General features: G+C 38.9%; 3 protein-coding genes and 2 long non-coding RNA genes across 8 annotated transcripts; 4 read left to right on the forward strand and 1 right to left on the reverse strand.

Moving 5' to 3' along the window:
* The first annotated feature begins 311 nt into the window (after window positions 1-311).
* LOC105691738 (cytochrome P450 6a2-like) lies at window positions 312-2564 on the forward strand. The gene is made up of 6 exons (XM_048657733.1): window positions 312-635; window positions 733-1102; window positions 1177-1520; window positions 1607-1849; window positions 1930-2181; window positions 2255-2564. Exons 1-6 carry the CDS (start codon window positions 449-451, stop codon window positions 2416-2418), a joined length of 1560 nt encoding a protein of 519 aa, XP_048513690.1. The 5' UTR covers window positions 312-448; the 3' UTR covers window positions 2419-2564.
* Window positions 2565-3018: 454 nt separating this feature from the next.
* Window positions 3019-7989, forward strand: LOC125501355. The gene is made up of 12 exons (XM_048656839.1): window positions 3019-3554; window positions 3657-4026; window positions 4132-4469; window positions 4556-4789; window positions 4859-5110; window positions 5180-5339; window positions 5649-5851; window positions 5937-6306; window positions 6389-6723; window positions 6805-7038; window positions 7154-7405; window positions 7480-7989. Exons 1-12 carry the CDS (start codon window positions 3383-3385, stop codon window positions 7641-7643), a joined length of 3084 nt encoding a protein of 1027 aa, XP_048512796.1. The 5' UTR covers window positions 3019-3382; the 3' UTR covers window positions 7644-7989.
* An 18-nt stretch (window positions 7990-8007) lies between these two features.
* On the reverse strand, window positions 8008-19748 carry LOC105691735 (ADAMTS-like protein 4). Of its 4 annotated transcripts, none has more exons than XM_048657730.1 (14): window positions 19691-19748; window positions 15973-16390; window positions 13271-13430; window positions 13024-13190; window positions 12512-12617; window positions 12363-12411; window positions 12139-12287; window positions 11920-12049; window positions 9460-9733; window positions 9149-9364; window positions 8906-9064; window positions 8664-8840; window positions 8391-8574; window positions 8008-8325 (listed from the first exon to the last, which is right to left on the reverse strand). In XM_048657730.1, exons 2-14 carry the CDS (start codon window positions 16036-16038, stop codon window positions 8189-8191), a joined length of 1974 nt encoding a protein of 657 aa, XP_048513687.1. In that variant the 5' UTR covers window positions 16039-16390; window positions 19691-19748; the 3' UTR covers window positions 8008-8188. The 4 variants fall into 4 exon arrangements, with proteins under 4 accessions (XP_048513687.1, XP_048513689.1, XP_048513686.1 ...); XM_048657732.1 differs by having other exon boundaries at window positions 12139-12284; window positions 19539-19731; XM_048657729.1 differs by having other exon boundaries at window positions 19539-19731.
* Window positions 8195-14611, forward strand: LOC110117350. The gene is made up of 4 exons (XR_003150331.2): window positions 8195-8336; window positions 8456-9066; window positions 14211-14325; window positions 14442-14611. It is a non-coding gene; the product is annotated as an uncharacterized LOC110117350 (long non-coding RNA).
* On the forward strand, window positions 15013-20633 carry LOC110117348. The gene is made up of 3 exons (XR_002305980.3): window positions 15013-15172; window positions 15284-15364; window positions 19590-20633. It is a non-coding gene; the product is annotated as an uncharacterized LOC110117348 (long non-coding RNA).
* The last annotated feature ends 275 nt before the right edge of the window (window positions 20634-20908 follow it).

A 20908-nucleotide genomic window follows, 5' to 3' on the forward strand; every position in this document is an offset into this window, starting at 1 on the left:
CTTTTAATCAATAAGACGATAAGATAGTGAAAATGGAAGTTTTTCGTGTATTACATAAACGGCAGAAATTGATATCAAAAGCATTCTTTCCCGAGACTGGTACAGGTACCAAAGTATACCAGGGTGTAGTTTAGGGTACACAAATTATTATTCCATACCAAAGGTTCGCGAAAAAATGCCTAAAGAAATCAATTAGTATGAATTTCGACCACAATCTCTACGTTCCTTGACCAGATAATCTTTGGCACGAAATTCGAATAAAGCGGATCTTACCAGTATGTACTTGAGAATAAGAGGGGATAAGACCTGTAGATTAGCAAATTCTTTTCGCCACAGTTGTCTGCCCGTCCTTGTCAAGGTTTCTCATCTAACGTTTCACATGTAAAAATTTATTTCAATTGTTGAATTCGACGTTAACATATACGCACGGTATAACAGCGTAGCCATAATGGTGTATTACTTGGTGAATTTTTTATTACAATTTATCGGAACAATAATCGCGCTAATCGTTTGCGGGTACATTTATATGAAATATGTAACATTCGACTATTGGAGTTCGAGAAATGTGGATTTTGTGAAACCAATCGTCCCGTTTGGAAGCCTGTGGCCAGTGCTTTCGCGAAATATTTCGCTTGGTAAGAAGTGAATTTGATATTTGTTTTTTTTTTACGTTTTTCTAAGTTTAGAATTTTTCCACTCATCTAATCTGTGGTGAGGAAAAAAAATTTTCAGGTGAATATCTTCGCGACAAGTATTTGGAGTTCCGAAAACTGCCCGTCTTCGGCATATACACTTTTCACAGGCCCACACTGGTGGCCGTCGACCCGGAAATCGTGCGTTTCATCCTCACGAAGGAGTTCTCCCATTTTCAAAATCGCGGACTTTACTGCAACGTCGATGCCGACCACTTGGCCGGTAATCTTTTTTTGTTACCGAGTAAGAAATGGAGATTTTTAAGGCACAAGTTTTCCCCAACATTTACATCGAGCAAAATGAAGCAAATGTTTTTCGTGGTAAAAGAAATATCCGAAATACTATCAACATTCGTTGCGGACAAGGCGAAGAATTCGGAACTCGTGGAAGTAAAAGAACTCATGGCAAGGTCAGCTCGATAATTATTCCTTTTGTAACGTGATTCGGCAGATTCATTCTCTCCTTCTCTGTATAACCGTACAGTTTTTCGAATGACGTAATCGCATCGACGGCTTTCGGTATTCAGTGCGACAGCCTGAACAACCCAGACGCAGACTTTCGCGCCCGAGGTCGCAGAATCTTCGTACCCAGGCCGATACAAAACGCCCTGTGTATCCTGGTTCCATCGTTGGCAAACCTTTTGAAAATCCCTCTGGTTGACGAGGACATTAAAAATTTTTTTACCGACGCATTCAAGGATACCGTTAAATACAGAACGGAGAACAAAATAGTGAGGAAAGATTTTTTGAATTTGATAATGCAACTGATGAACACGGGGCATCTGGAAGAGGACGATGATTCCAAGAAATCCAAATCTTCGGTCTCAGGTGAAACACGACAAAGAAGAATCCAGACTCATGTAACGCATCGGAAATCTGATCTTTCTATTTTTTTTTTGGGTTTAATCGTAAAGCGGACACAGGCGAGGAAGACAGGAAGATCACGATACTGGAAGGGGTTGCCCAGGCATTCGTATTTTGGCTGGCTGGTTTCGAAACTTCGTCAACGACCGCGGCGTTCTGCCTCTACGAATTGTCACTGAATCAAAATATTCAAGAAAAAGTTGCCACCGAAATAAACGAGGTGTTGAATAAATTTGGAGATTTAACGTACGACAGTATAAGGGAAATGCCCTATCTCCACAAGGTTGTAAGCGGTCAGTTACCCCGTTCGTTCGACTGCTCAATCGTAATTCCTTGTCTTCGGATTACTCGACGTTTTTATTATGATTTTTAGAAACGCTGAGAAAATATCCGTCCCTTCCAACGTTGAACAGAGAATGTACGAAGGACATCGTACTTCCGGTAAACGGTCTCCGAGTAACGAAAGGAACCTCGGTCATTATTCCGGTGTTCGGACTGCATCGGGATCCGGACACTTGGCCAGATCCAGATAAATTTGACCCAGAACGATTCAGCGAAGAATCGATCGCCGCGAGACACCAATATTCTTATCTGGCTTTCGGCGAGGGGCCAAGAAATTGTATCGGTGCGTTAATTTTTTTTTCTACCAATTTTTCAAATCAGATTTTTCGTTAATTTTCTACTCCTGCACGCAACAGGGAAGCGGTTCGGATTGGTACAGACGAAGATCGGCCTCATCGGCTTACTGTCCAAGTACCGTTTCACTCCGGGACCAGATTTGAAAATACCGATGGGAATAAATAAGGGAAATTTCGTCCTCGGCCCAGATGACGACATAACACTCAGGGTCGAACCGCGATGATTTGTTCCACGAGATTCGAAATACGTGGATATTTTCGAATGGGGATACATCAGGGGCTGGGGGGTGTTTGCTTTCAATGCGAAATTATTGTCGGACATTTGTCCGGTTACGAATAAACTCGATACGAACAAATTCGGCTATGGAAACATCGCTGCGACTTTCACTCGTCATTGATTCCCTTGTTTTTGGCTTTCGTCAGGCTCAGCTTTCGGAATAATTGCAGAGCAAAGGTCTGCGATTCACACTCATTGAGTAAACGTTATTTTCAAGTAACTCTGCCCTACTGTAAATCCAGCTTTACGTTATGCCCGGACGAGGATAACTTGAAACTTAATTGTTATCGGAAAAAAAGTGTACAACGACTCTGCAAACAAGTCGATAATTCAACGTGAATCAGCGTTAACGAGACACAATCTGTTCCAAGAAACTGGAACGAGCCACGTGCCTCGACGTACGCTCCATTGATAACGAGTTTATAATTATACGGTAATGTTTTTCTTCGATAATACTTGTAGAAAAGTAAGTACGTAAGAATTTTTCTATTTCTTTTATTTATTTATTTGTTTTTCTCCTGATTGTCGTGGCACCAGAAGCGAAATACTTCAGAATCGAAAGCAGCCCTGCACAGGAGGTGAAAGTTTGGAACTCAGATAATTTTTCTGATCCACAAAATGAATCACGTTAACGGACACGTCCCTTCATCGACAAACATAGAAACTTAAACACGGAGGCGTGGAAAAATGTGGAAAGTCATCGATAATTTGTAGTAGGGGGGAATTCGGAGTTGACCGTTCGTTTAAATTCACCTTAGACCGGAGAGAAATGATCAGTAGTTCGTAGCAGTCGTATGAAATCAATGAATAATTTCAATGCATTAAGATTTTTGAAAGTTTTCTGGGATTAATTTTGTACGCGATCCACGAAATCGTGCATTTCACAGTTGGTCCGGATAAATAGTACAAAAATGTCGTTTTCCCTGCAAATTTTTGGAGTGGTCATTGGGATCGTTGGTTTCGTGTATATTTATCTGAAAAATGTGACTTTTAAATACTGGAGTTCGAGAGGAATACCCCAGACCGATCCGGTCGTCCCATTCGGAGATTCGTGGCCAATTTTCACCGCCAAATTATCGATTGGTAAAATAAAAAAGAATTCAAAATTGTAAACGACTGACAATGAGATGGATGATTTAAGAGAATTTGTTATCTTTTATAAAACCCTCTAATTTTCATTAACAGGTGAATACACGCGAGATTTGTATTTGAAATTTAAATCGCATCAAGTTGTTGGAATGTACTCGTTTTTCAAACCGCATTTAGTGATTCGGGATCCCGATATCATAAAATTGATACTGACCAAAGAATTTCCGAAGTTCCAAGACCGCGCAATGTTCTACGACGAAAAATTGGACCCCATGACAGGTCAATTATTTCTATTACCCGGTGCAAAATGGAAAAACATAAGAAATAAATTATCGCCTACGTTCAGCTCTGGAAAAATGAAGTACATGTTCGCTACGGTAAAACTTGCCGCTGAACAACTGTCGGAATGTGTTGGGGAAAAAATTCAGCAGACCAATTTAATCGGGGTAAAGGACCTGTTGGGAAGGTGGGTGAAAATCGTTTTTCAGATAAAACGAGTCATCGAATTCCGATGGACTGTTCGTTTCCTCTTTCTCCTCTTTCATTTCTTACGTTTTCTGCACCCCCCCAGATTTTTCACCGACGTTATCGCGTCGGTCGCCTTCGGTATCGAGTGTAACAGTCTGAAAAATGTGAAATCCGAATTTCACGTTTATGGCAAAAAAGTGTTCGAAGCGAGACCAATAGCGAACACAATGTTCTCACTGTTCCCGGGAGCATTGTCATTTTTCGGCATTCGTGCGTTCGACAAGAAGTGCAGCGATTTCTTTCTCAAGGCTTTCGAGGATACCGTGGAGTACAGAACGTCCAAGAACATTGTGCGAAAGGACTTGTTAGAACTCCTTATGCAACTAACGGATAGAGGCCACATCCAGGGTCACGGTAGTGAGGAGTCACCGGGAAAATCAAGTGAGACAATTCGCCCCCCCCCCCCCAATTATTTTTTGAACAATCGTTAGGGAGATCGTTAATTTTCATTAAAAAAAAAAACGCAGTGAATACCGATGCGAAACTTTCGATGACTGAGGCGGCCGCACAAGCATTTGGTTTTTGGTTGGGCGGCTTCGAAACCTCAATGACAACCACGTCATTTATTCTCTACGAGATGTCATTGAATCAGGATATCCAAGATAAACTAAGCGACGAGATAAACGATGTCCTGAAAAAACATGGCGATCTAACTTACGAATGTTTGGCAGAAATGACTTACCTACAGAAAGTGATATCGGGTTAGTTATACTCCTCGTTGGCGTGTACGTTCTTTTTTTTAATCAAAAAATTATTCGAATCAATTTTAGAAACTCTCCGGAAACATCCGACCGTTCCAACTCTGAGTCGTCAGGCAAATCAGGACGTACCCTTGCCCGGAACTGGTACAGTGATTCCAAAAGGAACATCCGTCGTAATTCCGGTGTACGGACTCCACGCGGATCCAGAAATATACCCAGATCCCGACGTATTCGATCCAGAGCGATTCGATCAGGAAAATATTGCCAGCAGGCATCGTTACTCTTACCTACCTTTCGGGGAAGGTCCGAGAAATTGTATCGGTAAGTTTGAAAAAATCGCAGAATATTCAGAGTTTTACAAGCGAGGGATCTCTCTCTTTTGAATTACAGGGATGAGGTTCGGTTACCTTCAAACCAAAATGGGCGTCGTTACCCTCCTCTCGAAATACCGATTTTTACCAGGACCAGATACCAGAGTCCCGATGCCTGTGGACAGAGGTAGTTTCGTCCATACTCCGAACAGCAATGTAACGCTTCGAATCGAAAGGAGATAAAACTTTGGTCGTTTTACAGAGCTTTTTAATGTTCATTAATGTTCGTAGGGTTGTGATAATAAATTTTTGTTCGATCGGCTGATCCCGTTTTCCTAAAAACTCAGATATCTCATTCTCCGGTGCTCCATACCGCGGCTGCATAATCTGCAAACATACACATCAGCTGACCGGTTGATTTCAGAATGTAGCGGGGAGAATCTGTTCAGATAGCGAATTTCTCGGTCAACGTTCACTCAGTTGCAACCAGTTCAGCGAGCTACGAGGACTTTAATGGCGAGAATTTCGAAGCTGCAGTTTATATAATCGTACGCGCAACAACCGACAGTCATGTCGTTTTTTACGCAACAATTTCTGTTGCAGTTATTCGGTACCGTAATCGCCGTAATATTAGCGCTATGTTTGTACTTCAAATACGTCCTTCACAATTACTGGAGGTCCAGAGGAATTCCGCAAATCGAACCGGTCGGTCCATTCGGCAGTCTCCTCGCTATTGCCAAATCCGGTTTTGGTAAGAAATCGCAATTGTGTGTCGATCGCAAAGGAACGTTGCAAAAGTTCGATGGAAATGATTGATTTTCTTGTTATCTGTTCAGGTAAATTCTTCCGCGATTCGTACCTACGTTTTAGAAAAAGTCCGGTATATGGTTTCTACGTGTTGCACAGACGAACTTTAGTCGTGAACGATCCCGACCTCGTCCGTTTCGTCCTCACGAAAGAATTTCAACACTTTCACGACCGCGGTTTGTACAGCAACGAAAAAGCCGACCCTTTGACGGCCCATTTAGTTTTCCTCAATGGAAACAAGTGGAAAAATTTGCGAGCCAAATTGACGCCGACCTTCACTTCCGGTAAAATGAAACACATGTTTTCAACCGTGGAAGAGACTGGAATTGAACTTGCACAGAGTGTCGCGGATATAGCGAAGGAGAAAAAACTTGTAGACGTCAAAGATCTCATGGCCAGGTGAGTTGATCGGACATCAAATGGATCCTAAGAGTTTCCGATGAGAAATAACAACTCCGAATCCGTTACACGAATTTCGTAGGTACGCCACCGATATCATCGCTTCTGTAGCGTTCGGCATAAAATGTGATAGTCTGAAGAATCCGGATAACGAGTTCAGGTCGTGGGGTCGTAAAATCTTCGCACCGAGACCCTTGAAAAATGTTTTCATAGGCGTTGCCCCTGGTGTGCTAAAGTTCTTCAATATGAGAATCAGTGAGCCGGAGTTATCCGACTTCTTTATCGGCCTTTTCAAGGAAGTGGTCGAGTACAGGACGGCGAATAACGTCGTGAAGAAAGATTTTCTAGATCTGCTTATCCAATTGATGAACAAAGGATACGTTCACGACGACGATGGAAAAATGCCCCACATATCGGGTAAATAAAACGCAAAAAAAAACAAAAAAAAAAAAACCAAATAAAAAGCTCACCGTACAGAAACTAATTGAAAACTGACAGAGAATGCCGATGGAAAAATTACCATGCTGGAAGGAGCTGCCCAAGCTTTTATATTCTGGGTTGCCGGTTTCGAAACTTCATCTTCAACGGCTACGTTCTGCCTCATAGAATTGGCGGTTCATCGGGATATCCAAACAAAATTAGCTGACGAGATCGAATCGGTGATTGACAAATTTGGGGGCCTCACCTACGAAAGTGTAAACGCGATGACCTATCTCCATAAAGTAATATCTGGTGGGTTGATGAATTTTTGTCTGATGCGAGAGCAGAGATGATGTAATCAATTCTGTTCGAATGATCGTTTGCCTTCCTTTTTCTAACAATAAGTTATTTTTCTTACCTTCGACAGAAACGCTCAGAAAATATCCACCGCTGCCAATTTTGAGCAGAATATGTGCCGACAATATCGAATTACCCGGAACGGGACTTATGGTGGAAAAAGGAACTCAGGTCATCGTCCCGTTGTTGGGACTTCATTCGGATCCCGACGTATTTCCAAGTCCTGATTCATTCGATCCCGAAAGATTCAACGAAGAAAATATCGCGACGAGACATCAGTATTCTTATTTACCGTTCGGCGAAGGTCCTAGAAACTGCATAGGTGATTTTTTAATCATTTCGATGTGAAAAATTCTTCTCTATCTCTTTTCTTCCGTCCAATTCCACGTCTTTCAGGTTCGAGATTCGGATTGCTACAAACGAAAATCGGAATCGCCAGCCTCTTGGCGAAGTATCGCTTCGAACCAGGACCAAATTTCACATATCCGATTGAATTCGACGAAGGAAATTTCCTGCTGATGTTGAAGAACGAGACCATGCTACGAATCGAAGAACGTTAAACTGAACGCAGTAATCGATTTTTTTCAGAAAATGAAATTCACAGTTTTCAACTCCAGATAAAATGGCGCCCGATGAATAAATTCCAGCTCGATCTTTTCTAAAAAAACAATTTTCTCCGATTCTCGAATATTTTTGGAAGCAATCCTGCTACAAAGTCAACTTGGTAGACCCTTTTTTCCCTCGTCATCTTCAATAAAAATTGCGAGCTTTTCATCAGCTTCATGCTTTTATTGTAACAAATACACCGAGTAGTATATTTCCATAATAGTTTTCACTAGATCGGATCAACGTATATACATTAACTATACACATATGTATGTTATAAATATATAGATATATACAATACATTTAAGATCAATTATCTCGCCGGGAAATAGTCCTCCATTTTTTTTTTTTTTTTTTCATCGTCAATTTCATACAAGTATATGTGCAAGTTATCCTACCACATTAATTATTCATAGAGATTCGCTGTCATTGTTCTTTTTTTAGATATTGTTTCTACGTAATCTATTTGTTCGTATATGTTCATACTTAACGACGAGTTTTATTCATTGACTTGACGTGCCTTGGAGCACGAAAGGCAGCACGTTTTTCTGTAGATATTGTAATTGCAGAGTCTAGCCTGAACCACAAGGGGACAATTGAAGTTGGTGTCTTTGCACTCGGAGTTTTCGTCGAGGCCTGAAATATTGGTAAAATTTTCGTCATTTCTTTTCTTTTCCAGTTACGGAATAATCGCCACTTACGGTTCGATATCTCCGGGTCATTTTGAATCTGAATAGTCCCATAATTGTCCTGTTGATTTTTGCAGGGCTGTTCGTTGCACAATCTTTTTACAATCGGTCGATCGGATTCCACGCAATCCCGCCCGTTCCCACCTATACATTTAACTTCTCTTTGCTGCACACCCTTGCCGCACGACCGAGTGCACTGAAAAATGAAGAACGAAGATTTATCGATGGAAGTTAAAAATAGAAAATAGAACGAGGGCTTTCGCGTCTATTTTTTCAATCGCTTACTTCGGACCAATCCGAAGTGAACCAAGCAGCGGAACAAGGTGGTCCTCTGCAGTGTCTTTTGACTTCCGGTTTCTCCGCCGGACAATTCATTTCCAATGCCAAACGAGGACTACCGTGAATCTTCGCTATGCAAACAACTTCTCTAGTCTGTTCGCCGATCTCGCACGCAGACGAACACTGGAAAGAACGATGATTTTTTCCTTTGAAAATTTAATCGGTCAAATACACGAGAGCCTAATTACCCGAGTCCACGGACCGGCGAACCAATGCCCGCTGCAACTTGCATCTGCGGTACATTCCCTGCTTATTTTCGGTTTACTCGACTCGTCGCACGTATCGCTTGGGGATGAACCACAAGCTACTCTTCGCCATTGAATTCCCGTCCCGCAGTCCGCCGAGCACTGTAAGTATACGAGTATAATGGCATACCCATTTTTACGAAGAAAAATTGCCAAGTAATTTTAACGATGATTATTCCTACCAACCTGACGTGACCATTCCGTGTACAACCATCTGCTGTTGGCTGCGGTAATTGCATTCGAATTAACGGTTGTTGTTGGTAAAGTTTTAACGGCGCAAGTTCCCAAATCGCAGGATTCTTCTGTCGGCGGTTTTTCAGCCGGAATACAATTACGCCCATTTATATTTGGAGAGCAGAAAACTACCCTTTTCCTTATTCCTGGACCGCAGGAAGTCGAGCACTGCAACACGTACGTAACGCGCAACGTTGACACTGTTGATTATTTGTTCAAATTCTTTCTCTCGGTTTTTTTTTTTGGTTTCAAACAAGACCCACCTCTGACCACGTCTCGGTCTTCCATTCCGCTCGATTTGTCCCGGGGTTCAGATCTACCGTCTCTTTCGTCGACTGGATTTTCGAACGTTTTTTATCGTCGCACGGTGAATTAACGCAAGCTTCTTTGACCGGTAAAATATTCGGTTCTATGCAAGCTCCGTCAGCTACACGCATCGTTAAAACTGGCGTTACTTCTTGAACGCATTCTAATTCACGTGTACGAAATCCGCCGCCGCAGCTGACCGAACATTCGCTCCATGCACCGGCCCTCCATCTAAATTAAAATTACACACCGATGACAAAAAAAAGATAGAACAGAATCCGAAAAGGAATGAAAAAAATTATGGGGGGGGGGGGGGGGACATTTATTTTCAAAATGGGCACGTGTCGCCCGTTTCAAGTTTGTATAAATCTTGACGGATGAACGCAGATATAGCTGCTGAAGTTTTTCATGCTTTTTTATTCTTCTTTCGACGCTGTTATAATTAACTGGAGATTGTCTTTTACTTTTTGAAAGTCCTCATTTCTGTTAGACGTTAGAGCATTGCGTGTGTTATATATTTTATTTATTTTCATCGTTTCAAATTAAAGCGAATATTCAACAGACGTCTGATATTATTTAGCGTGCCCTGAATACTTTGGACGTGTTTTCGACACTCGGAAATTCGAAAATAAAAATTTTCTTTGGCTTCCGTTATTATACTTCAATTCACAGGTGCGATTTGAGGGCTTTCAGAAACCGTGCTCAGCTCATTTGATATTAACACCAAAAGCCACGATTCATGGGGAAAAATTGTTAGAAACGAAATACATGACCATGGTAGCGATAAATCCCATCGAGGTATCTCAGATTTTCTACTCCAAAAATCAAAAAATTGGCGATAATTCGAGGAATTTTAGAGGCAGATCAATTTAACTTTCAGATTCGGATTTCCGAGAGCTTTGCTGGAGTCAGCGTAGCCAGCAGCGTAGCGGTTTGTTTTGAGGCGTCACCTTCAGGGCTGAGCAGAGGTGACGTCTCACAACAAACCGCTCGGGATATTATCCGTTTTAGCCGGGATATTATCCGTTCGCGAGGATACGTACGGTGTATCGACCAATAGGAGTTCACGGCGAACCCTCGTTTCGGTGTAAATATCATAATGTTCGGCAAAGTTCTGGAGCCACAACTTCGTCGATGGTAATCAACGTCCACCCCACTCGGTCTCGCTGACAGTGTCGATAGGCAATTTCGAAATTAGAATCTCTACGAGAAAATCGTAAGGGGTACCCCTTGGAAAAATCTCAAATTTTGGCCAAAAATTTTGCATGAATTGTGATGAATCAAAGTGGGTCTACGACTAAAACTACTCGATATGTCTTATAATTTTTCTGCTCCCAACAGCGAATAATTGATGATTACTCGATCGATTGCATGAGTAGGTGATTTTGGCTTTCAGATTTGGATTTCGGATTTGATGATATGTGAGATTACTCTTGAAGAACCAAAAAAAATTCGATTTTTGAGCAGAAAATAAATCATTTTTTCAATTGGGTTTAATATGCTTTTCTCACGTATTTTGACCCCAGGAATCCGAATCTGGAAGAAAAATTGATCTATCTCTAAAATTGAACGAGTTATCGCCAATTTTCAGCTTTTTGGGGTCAAAAATAAAATATTGATTTTTTAGTCTATCTTGATGTAATTTGAGCTCAGAAATCCGAATCCGGAAGGAAAATTGAACTATCTATAAAATTGACCGAGTTATCCCCAATTTTTCGCATTTTTTACCATAAAAATGGAGATATCTCGAAGGGAAAAAATCGTAGCTCAATTTGGACGACGGATTCGTGTTCCTGAGGTCAAAATACATAAGAAAAGTGCCATACGATCAATTTTTAAAAATAAAAATTTTCGGCCAAAATTTGAGATTTTTCCAAGGGGTACCCCTTACGATTTTTTCAAATTTTGGCCAAAAATTTTTATTTTTTAAAATTGATCGTATGGCACTTTTCTCATGTATTTTGACCTCAGGAACACGAATCCGTTGTCCAAATTGAGCTACGATTTTTTCCCTTCGAGATATCTTCAAATTTATGCCAAAAAATGCGAAAAAATGGGGATAACTCGGTCATTTTTTAAAATAGATCAATTTTTCTCCCAGATTCGGATTCCTGAGCTCAAATTACTTTAATATAGACTATAAAATCAATTTTTTATTTTTGGCCCCAAAAAGCTGAGAATTGGCGATATCTCGGTCAATTTTAGAGATAGACTAATTTAACTTGTGAATTCGGATTCCTGAGATCAAAATACATAAGCATATCATAGAAAACCCAAAAAAAAAAATGTCGAATTCCGACTCCCATTTTGTGAAAAATCTGGGGCTGTAAGTTTAGCATTTTTTTGTCTTGGCAATTGTCGATTTGATTAAAAACCCATCCGGGTCATCAACTTTTTACAACAGGACTTATACTAACTTTGCAGGACATGGACGAGTGTTGCATCTGACCGATTGTCCAACTGGCTTTTCCAGATGATGACACCTTTTTTCGGAAACTTGAATCTGCGATTGTTCACGGACGCAAACGAATCGGGTTACTTGAACACCTTAATTTTGACAAAAATCAACAAAAATACCATCATCAAAACGAATGAAAAAATTTCTCCAACATTATCATCATCGAAACACGTCTTACCACCGCCACAAAATCTATTACAGTCAGTAAGACCGAAACTTTTCCAAGCAAATCTTCGTCTTCTCAATTTACGTTGAGGTTGATTAGTTAGCACTGCTGGCTTGGCCTCGTCACCCGACATTCGATGTCTTCCTTGCGAATGATCTCTTCTGTTCAAAGACGAAACACGATGAGAAAAAAAAATGCCAAAAAAAATATGGTAAAACATTTTTTTTCACACTCACCTTCTGGAGTAATTCAACGGTGGAAAAATTTTCGATGTTTTACTCGTAGCTGTCGAAATATAATAAACGATAAGAGACATGAGAGAATAAGAAAAAAGCACGCATGTCGAAGCAAAAATGTCGATTGAACAATTTGAAACAAATTGCACCTGCTTTGTATCTCGAATTACGAGGAGGTCCTGCTGCAAACGTTGAATGATCACTCGTCATGATATACCTGTAGACTATCCCGGGATTTGGTTCCCTGTAAAAAACCTGCGGACAAATCGTATGAAAAATAATTCTTCAACAAGTTGAATAGAAGAAAAAAAAAAAAAAAAAAAAAAGGAAAATGAAAATTTGAATAGCCTGATAAAATTGTGCGTATATTTCACGAGATAAAAAGTGAGTCAATTGTGTGTATAAAACGTAAAATTTTATTCAATATAATTATTATCGTGCGTATAGTACGTAAAAATTTACCTTATCGTGTACCTAATATATCGCGATAAAGTGTACTGATAACATTTTTTGTCGTTCTCTTCACTTCTAATGCTATGTCAAATCGCAGAGTGTGCTCAGAATTTTTTTCCGAACAGACGACAAAAATTCCCGATTACAATTCACGGGCAAACGAGAATGAAAAGCGAAAAGAATGTACGGGGATGAAATTAATACTCGCCAGGATGTCGACCGGTTCTTGCAATGGTCCTTCCGCGGCAAGGCTTTCCAGATGATTCGAATCCTGTCGAATGTAGGTGAAAATCGTACCCGCAGCTTCCACCGACCCTGACCTTAACGCCGCGTCGTTTCCATTCAGCAAAAATTTGCGACCTTGTAGTCTAACGGCTGAAAGAGGGAAAAATAAATCGCTGTTTGCTCAAGTTCGTCACGTAGTTAGTTTTACGCACGCAGTTACGTTTCGTTACCTAGAATATTGCTCGTGTTACCCAACTCGGTAACGTTCAACGATTTTGCTCCTTTCGGCACGGTGGTGACCAGATTGTAACCAGATTTTAACGTAGGTTCGGTAAAAACACCATCTACGAGATGTCCCCTACACCGATGTAGAAGTAGAAGAAGGAATATCTGAAGAAAATAGACGAAGGGTATCGAAAATCGTTGATTGGAAATTGCGGAATCGCGAACTTCGTACGTTACGAACTGAGAAATTTATGTGAAAATTATATCTACTTATAGTATAAGCAGATTACAGCGGTGCAGATATAGTTGCAAAATTTTTCATTAGGCCTGAATTCAACTTCGATCGGAGATGACAGGTGTAATAATTTCTTGTGATTTTTTTTCTCCACTTTTCTTGAATAATTCTTGCCTCGATCAAAGCGGCGAATGAATATATATTTATACGCGTTAGAGGGGTTCGTGATGTTTCTCGTTTCGCTTCATCCGATCGTAATTTCTATCTAGGCGAGTCCAAAAAGTCAGCGTAATCCATCGACGACCACAAATTACAACCGTAATGTTATCCAGTTGCATATATGTATATACGTATAGGCAATTTAAATCTATACGCCATTCCGTTTGGATTATAATCCCCTGGTTACACATCGAGTATTATGGATTACGGGATATAAAATTGTTGTTAACTATAAACGGCTTGGTATCGGTATGATAAAAGAAAAAAAAAATAAATAAAAAGATAACCAGTTCATCTTGCGATGATTGCCACATTTGTCCGTATATACTGACCTCCTCGGGAGGTATACCTGTATACATCTTTAACATTATTATATGCACATCGGTATGTACCGGTTAACGAGTTCGCGTCTCTTTAATATTCCTCAAGGTATAAACAAAACGTCACGGTGTGTTCGTCGGTTGTTGTACGTACGCCTTATCCTAATCCAGATTGACGACCTTGTCTTCGGTGAGCAGCGGCTACTTGTCCACAAACCAGTTCAAGTATTATTACAATACGAAGCGGTCGGTCCCCACCGATCTACGCAACGTACACGACCGCAAGGTAAACGTACGTTTTTGTACGAGTAATAAAATTTTATTTAAAACACCAAAATTTTGAATAATAAAAGAACGATCGTCGTTATTGTTAACAGACGATATTATCATCGTTCGTTACAGGAAAAAGAAAAGGTACAGACGCGTGGGAAGGATGAGATACACGAAAGTGCAGTACGGTGTAATCTCTGACGAAGAGAGAAGAAGAAAGAAAAATCGCCCCCGGGGCCTCGTGGAATGTTATCTACTTTCTTTGAAGGACCGATGCGGATCGTTTGTCATCTACTCGATTAGGCGAGTACCTTTTTTTTTTCGTCCTTTTATTAATCGTTTCGCCACGCCTCGTATAGCTTTGTGTATATTATTTCCGGAAGAAACACCCCGACGATTAATTTTAATTACACGAGCCGCGAGTCGGAGGAGGAAAAAAAAAACAAAAAAACGAAATATTTCGCGTAGGAGTTTCGTTAATATTTATGTTCATCCTATGGAGTTTCTACGCGTAGAGATTAATCCCCGTCATCGATTATCATTCATTCTTAATATCGACATTGTTCCTCCGGAGCGGCTCGAAAAAATTCCGTCGGAAGGAAACCAAAGTATGGAGTCGGTGGGGAGATCTGATTGAAAAGTTTGCTGATGTTTCGTTTAATCTCATTTAAACCGAATCGTTTTATCCCTTGAAAATATATAGAACAGGGTAAGTACATCGTACACACGGATCGCAGATGCCGCCTTGTTTTCGTCATCCAATTTCGGAAGCTGAAGCGATCGAAAGCACATCCTTGAGGATTATGACGCAATACTTGGATATCCAGACGGCCCCGTGCTGCAGCACGCTAACATTCGATAGGGTAAATCTAATAATAATACCAGATACAGATACGCGCGGTAACGTCGTAGATTTTTGCTGCCCACCTATTTTCTAGCGTATGTACGTGTCTTTGTCCTATGTACACATCTAGGTATTCAGGGTGCGTGAAACGTTTCCAATGCTCACGTCATCAAGTGATCCATTCAGCTTCCGTAACGCGGTCAGTTATTACGTACGTACATATATATATATATATTTATATATACCCATGTGCATTACACGCGGACGTACGTTCCCAAATATCTATATATTTCACCGCTAGATCGAAAGACCAGTTTAAATCTAGGTATAAAATATTTACTTTGGCTCTAGCCTCCGTATAACTATTATACCTAACACGTTTTCACGTATCCTACGGATATGTATGTGCTTAATGGCTACACCGTCATCATCATCATCATCATCATCATCATCGAACACGATTCAATCAATACGTACACATGTGTTCGCTACGCCCCAATTTATAATTTATGTAGAATTTCGTTCGTTCCCATCGGATTGATAACTCAATTTTTCAAAGACCTGCACCTGATCCGCGGGCTTACGTAACGCTTAAATTATCCGTGCAACAAATGATTTTTTTCTCGTTTATTCTTTCGCTTTCGTCTATTTCGTTATCCATTCAATTTTTCGACTACATCGATTATGATTTTCAGATGCTTTTTTCGTGAGCGATAATGTTGCGAAAATGTTCTGTTGAGAAGAGTAGGTAATTCACATTCGAAACACGGTGTATAATTATATGGATGAGAATTTTTTTCTCATTTCATTATATCTTACCGAAATTAATGGCAAAAACGTGAAAACTTGTCCTCGATGCATTGCGATAAAGTTACCTGTACACATATATACGGTTTAATCAATGAATAAATTATATTCTCGTCCGTAGAGATATTTAGGCTTTATTCATGTCGGAAGAAAAAAATATTAAACTTCACACAATCACGGGATGATTATCGTTGATGTTTTTATTACTGTCGTTTGAAAAATCTCTGCGATATTTTTATTTAAACATGATTGAAAATCGAACGTCTTTCAGCGTATACACGTATACGTACGGCTGTATCGATAATTTAAAATGTATTATTATCAGGCGGGTTTATCATAGTTATGCCGTTCAATAAATAATTTTCATATACATGTGTATATACAGGAGGTCATTATCCAATTCGCACTAAGTACAGACTGCAATTAAAATCTAGAGAATAGATAGAGAAATGAATAAGGGTTAATGGCTCGATCAATGAGTGTAATTGTGTTTTTTTTTTTTTATGGTTTTTTCTTTTTCACTTTTTATCACTTTTCTTTTCCGGAGGGAGCAAAAAAAAAAAAAAAACCGGGGAAACGAATATGAGTTAGGTAGCACTGTGACGTTTTCTGTCGTACACTTTTTCGCTTTACAAAACAACCAGCTTGTTCGGAAGCAATTGCGGCAATTACAGATAGACGTATAACTACACCCGTACACCCCTGTGTGCGTTGAAATTATTTTTTTTCGTTTCGTTTTTTCGATTATCTCTTCATTTTTTCCCTCACAGACTTTACGGTAAACGACTAAATAATTATCAAATGTATACGGTATTCGAATATATTAGTCTTTCCCATATTTGGTATGCCTATTTCTACACTAATATAAAATAGATCAATCAATCGATCGTGATCGTGATTGCAACGACGATTCGTTTTTTTGCTAACGAAATAGTTCGACTATTTCTCCTTCCTCCTTGTTATTCGTTTACTCTCTTCGGGTGTGTATTGATTGATAAATAAAATGGGAAAAATTGAAAACAGAAAGTTTTTTTTTGCTCCAACGATCGCATGCACGCGTCTGTGTGATTTTAATAGGTATGCGATATACGTACGTAAACGTTCAACCCTCCCTGGCATGTACCGTTAATTATACCAAATTAGATTAGATTAGATTAGATAAAACGACGTTTTTATTAGCCGGTCGGTTAGAATGCCTCGACCACCAACGCGCTATAGAACTACACTAGAAAAGCGTGCTCTATATGTAAAAGCTGTGCAGGAGACTCCAAAACTATACAGGATACATATATTCTGCACGAATTGGATCTAATGCAATACTATATCTGATACAGAATCGATAACTGGAATATAATTTGTTCGGTGGAAAGAAGAAAAAATAATTTAAAACGCTCCGAACAACTGCTCTAAATTCCTGCAGATTTCCTTCCTCTTTTTCTCTCTCTCTCTCTCTCTCTCTCTCTCCTCCGTGATCAGAATCCAAATTCCCGACGATTGCGTGTGTCCTTAATTGCAGTTACGTCTATAATTGAATTGTATTTATAGATAAAATTAATGAGAAAAAAAAAAAAAAAAACTCGTTCAATTTGAAAAATACAAAGAACGTAATCGATACCGTCCGCGTCATCGCGTTTTATTTCCGAATCAAATTCCTCTTTTTCTACTTTTATTTATTTTTTTTCAAATCTATGATGCGTTAAGAATAAATCCAACGAAAATGAGAATAAAAAATGTGATGAGAGGGAACGGGTAAAAGTTGAAAGAAAAAAAAAGAAAAAGGCGAAGTGAATTTACTACGCGTGGCGTTGACTCGTTAACTCGTGAATGGATGGTGATGCGAGTTCGTTTTACTGCATTCTTAAATTTCTTAACGAATTCAGGCTGCTGCTGATGCTGCTACTGACTGCTGCACCGAGTTCCTCTACAAAACATATACATAATTATAAGTATATCCGATGTGCAGAGCATAGATGCACATCCCGCAAAACGTACAGAATTCATACGACCGCCATGTTAACAAATTGCATTTTATTTTACTTCGTTTGTTCTTTATTTTTTTTTCCTTACCGTTCACGCATCCGAATACAAAAAAATTCAAAAATCCTCCAAGACTACCGTGTAACATAATCTCGTGGATGCATTAGAAGGCAAAGTGAGTCGTTTTTTGGAGAAAGAGAAAGAAAAAAAAGATTTAAAAAAGTAACAGCCGATTTCGTTTCCTTTTCTCCTTTTTTTCTCTCTGTCTCTCTCTCTCTCGTTTTTCACTCAACTGCATATAGCCATAAAATCTTTTTCGTATAAACATCAAAGCAGTATAACTGCGGGCGGTAAGTTTAAAAATTTGGTGTTGAGATCGCACCTATAAGTATACATATATAATTGGATGTTTCGTACGCGAGGATGTAAGTCGTTTCTAAATTGAGTTAGTGGTTTGAATGAAGGGGGAAAAATAATGATAAAAATTCAAAATGAAAAAATAAAACGGAAAATATGTTGAAAGCTATTTTGTGGATTGGTATTTACTGCTTTATAGGTTTTAATAGCCGTTGGCGCCGACCGCACGATAGGAACAATCTGCTGTGCAGCGGAGCACTTTACGTTTGTGTTTAAAAGTCATTGGAAAAAAAGAAAAATCAAAATAGAAATCTTAAATCTTAATGTATGGGGAGCGAGGGATAGGGGAAAGTTTCCTGCGCTTCGAATCTCGTTGAAATAGATTTTATTTCAGAAACTAATTGAATGAAAAATTCTCCATTTTCATTCATTTCAGTATTGCGTTTAGATATTCTCTACCCACATATGCTTTGAACGGGTGATCGATTTTATCTGTCATAAAAAATAGCAAATTGCCCGCATAACTAGCGTTTGAAATATCGATTGTCTTGATCATGACAAATTGCATGTCAATGGACAAGTTGAAATTAAGATGAAAAATAATCTACCAGTCGATAATTTACTATAAATTGACTCGTGTTGTTTATACGTTTATTTATGTCATGTGTCAAGAATCACGATTCGATTGTTAAACGCTTTCATCATAATCATTTAGAACTATGTATCGTACGTGGTATATACAGCATACATATCTTTTAATTGATAGCCGCGAACTTTATATTATTATTTATTGATATATCGCATCACGTGTATATGTAGAAGGACCACCGAGTGAGAAATGTGTGAAAGAATTTTTTCCAAGCTCTGCTACGCGAAAACTTTTTTCCCTTTTTTTCGTTCATTTTTCTCTTACGTCCATTTTTCTTTCATCAAGAATCATCCTAACGGCGTTTCGTCAATTGATCCTTATTTTATTTGTTCAAGAGAGAAAATAAATTAAAAAAAAAAAAAACATCACTATTAAAACAACGAACAATATCGTTGGATGCATGTGCATGATGATTCGCGTAGCACGAATTTTTGGTTTTTCTTGTCCGATTAAAGCAAAAGAAAAATGAAACATCGATGTTCATCACACCACATACGTACAATATGTATAACACGATGAATCTATAGGTGAAATGGTTTTTAAAATTTTTTCAATCCACACTGGCTTATTGTAAATGAAAATTTTTTATTCTTACAATTTGAACCGTACAAGCTGGTTGTTTATTTATTTATTTTTTATGTTTCAGTGCGTTTTTATCGAATGATAATGATGAAGAAATCACGAAGGGAAGAAAGTCGCGAGGGAAATTAATTTTTTTTAGCTAGGCATGTATAAATTTTATTATACAAAAGTTGCCGACACCCAACACAGCGGAGAGAAGCGCACGTTCAACTGACTAAACTAAATGAAGTCAAAGCATCTTTATACAGAACGGATCCTACGTACCCTGCATCACCGCTAACACAACTTCCATACCAACTATAAGATATGTGAAATTTACGACTAGCGCGTTCTGAAGAGGTACCCCAAAAAAACTATAATACCATTACCATCCTCGTTTCATTGAATTAAAAGTTTAGAAAAAAAAATATACATATATTTATAGATATTACACCACGGGTAACCCTCTGCTGAATTTTTTTCCGCGATGAAAAATAGTAATACGAAAAAAGAACAGCAAAACAAAACTTTGACACCGTGATTTTTCAAATCATTTTCACAAGATCCCAAAAATTTTTTCTTCCGTGTTACTCATCCATCCGGTTTTCAGCCCTTCACACGTAGGAATTATTTAGAAAGAAAAGAAGTTTTCGAATACCAAATTTTTCACAGATTTCATGTTTCTTTTCATAATCCTCTGGTTTCATTTCATTTCTTTCTTTATTTGTTTGATTTTTTTTCTCATGTTTCTCTCAAACGCGAATACCCATTTGCGCGATCCGCCCCCGCTGCTGATGGGTGTGCCAATATAATAATTCATTCATTTCTCTTTTTTTTCGCGTATATATCAAAACGAGTGAGAGTGTAAGTAGTGATGATATTTCAAACACTATTAATAGAATTATTCTTGGAATAATTTTTTCCACTGTTTCTATCTATTCTTTTTTCAATTTTCTGTTTAATTTTTTTGCTATCTCTCTCGGATTAGGTATCGACGAGGCGCGACTGGAATTCAAAAAAAAAAGAAAAATTAAATATTATACAGGATGCGAGGAGGTACATACGTGTAAAATCGATCTTCTCGCGAACGAGCCGACTATATAGTTAAATAAAAACTTGGATATTAAAATTCTTTGATTTCATATTCTCACCATTCACCATTTATATCCTATACAAGGTTTCTCGACGTCTGAATAATTTTTAATCTATTTTTACTCCGCAGATTCTTTGGACGACGATAATGAATGTGCAAAATATTAATACATGAATCAACGTTTAAAAACCGCAAAATCCTGAGCAAAAAATTACAACCCCTCAGATGAAATCATCGTCGCAACTTCGTAACGTCGGTCTCCTCGTACGTGATGATTTACTGCGGTATACCCTTATCCGGTTATCCATGCA

This window comes from Athalia rosae, chromosome 6 (genome assembly GCF_917208135.1).
Source record: "Athalia rosae chromosome 6, iyAthRosa1.1, whole genome shotgun sequence".
NCBI lineage: Eukaryota > Metazoa > Arthropoda > Insecta > Hymenoptera > Athaliidae > Athalia > Athalia rosae.

Coding starts and splice junctions, on each gene's coding strand:
- LOC105691735 (XM_048657730.1), bottom strand. CDS start 16,038: ATGTGTACAGGTAACTTTATCGCAATGCATCGAGGACAAGTTTTCACG. Junction 13,431..15,972: donor CGTTTTTGCCATTAATTTCG/GTAAGATATAAT, acceptor TATTTTCTTCAG/ATATTCCTTCTTCTACTTCT. Junction 8,326..8,390: donor TGACCCGGAGATATCGAACC/GTAAGTGGCGAT, acceptor CCAATATTTCAG/GCCTCGACGAAAACTCCGAG.
- LOC125501355 (XM_048656839.1), top strand. CDS start 3,383: ATGTCGTTTTCCCTGCAAATTTTTGGAGTGGTCATTGGGATCGTTGGT. Junction 6,724..6,804: donor AAAAATGCCCCACATATCGG/GTAAATAAAACG, acceptor GAAAACTGACAG/AGAATGCCGATGGAAAAATT. Junction 7,406..7,479: donor AGGTCCTAGAAACTGCATAG/GTGATTTTTTAA, acceptor CACGTCTTTCAG/GTTCGAGATTCGGATTGCTA.
- LOC105691738 (XM_048657733.1), top strand. CDS start 449: ATGGTGTATTACTTGGTGAATTTTTTATTACAATTTATCGGAACAATA. Junction 1,103..1,176: donor GTAAAAGAACTCATGGCAAG/GTCAGCTCGATA, acceptor ATAACCGTACAG/TTTTTCGAATGACGTAATCG. Junction 2,182..2,254: donor GGGGCCAAGAAATTGTATCG/GTGCGTTAATTT, acceptor TGCACGCAACAG/GGAAGCGGTTCGGATTGGTA.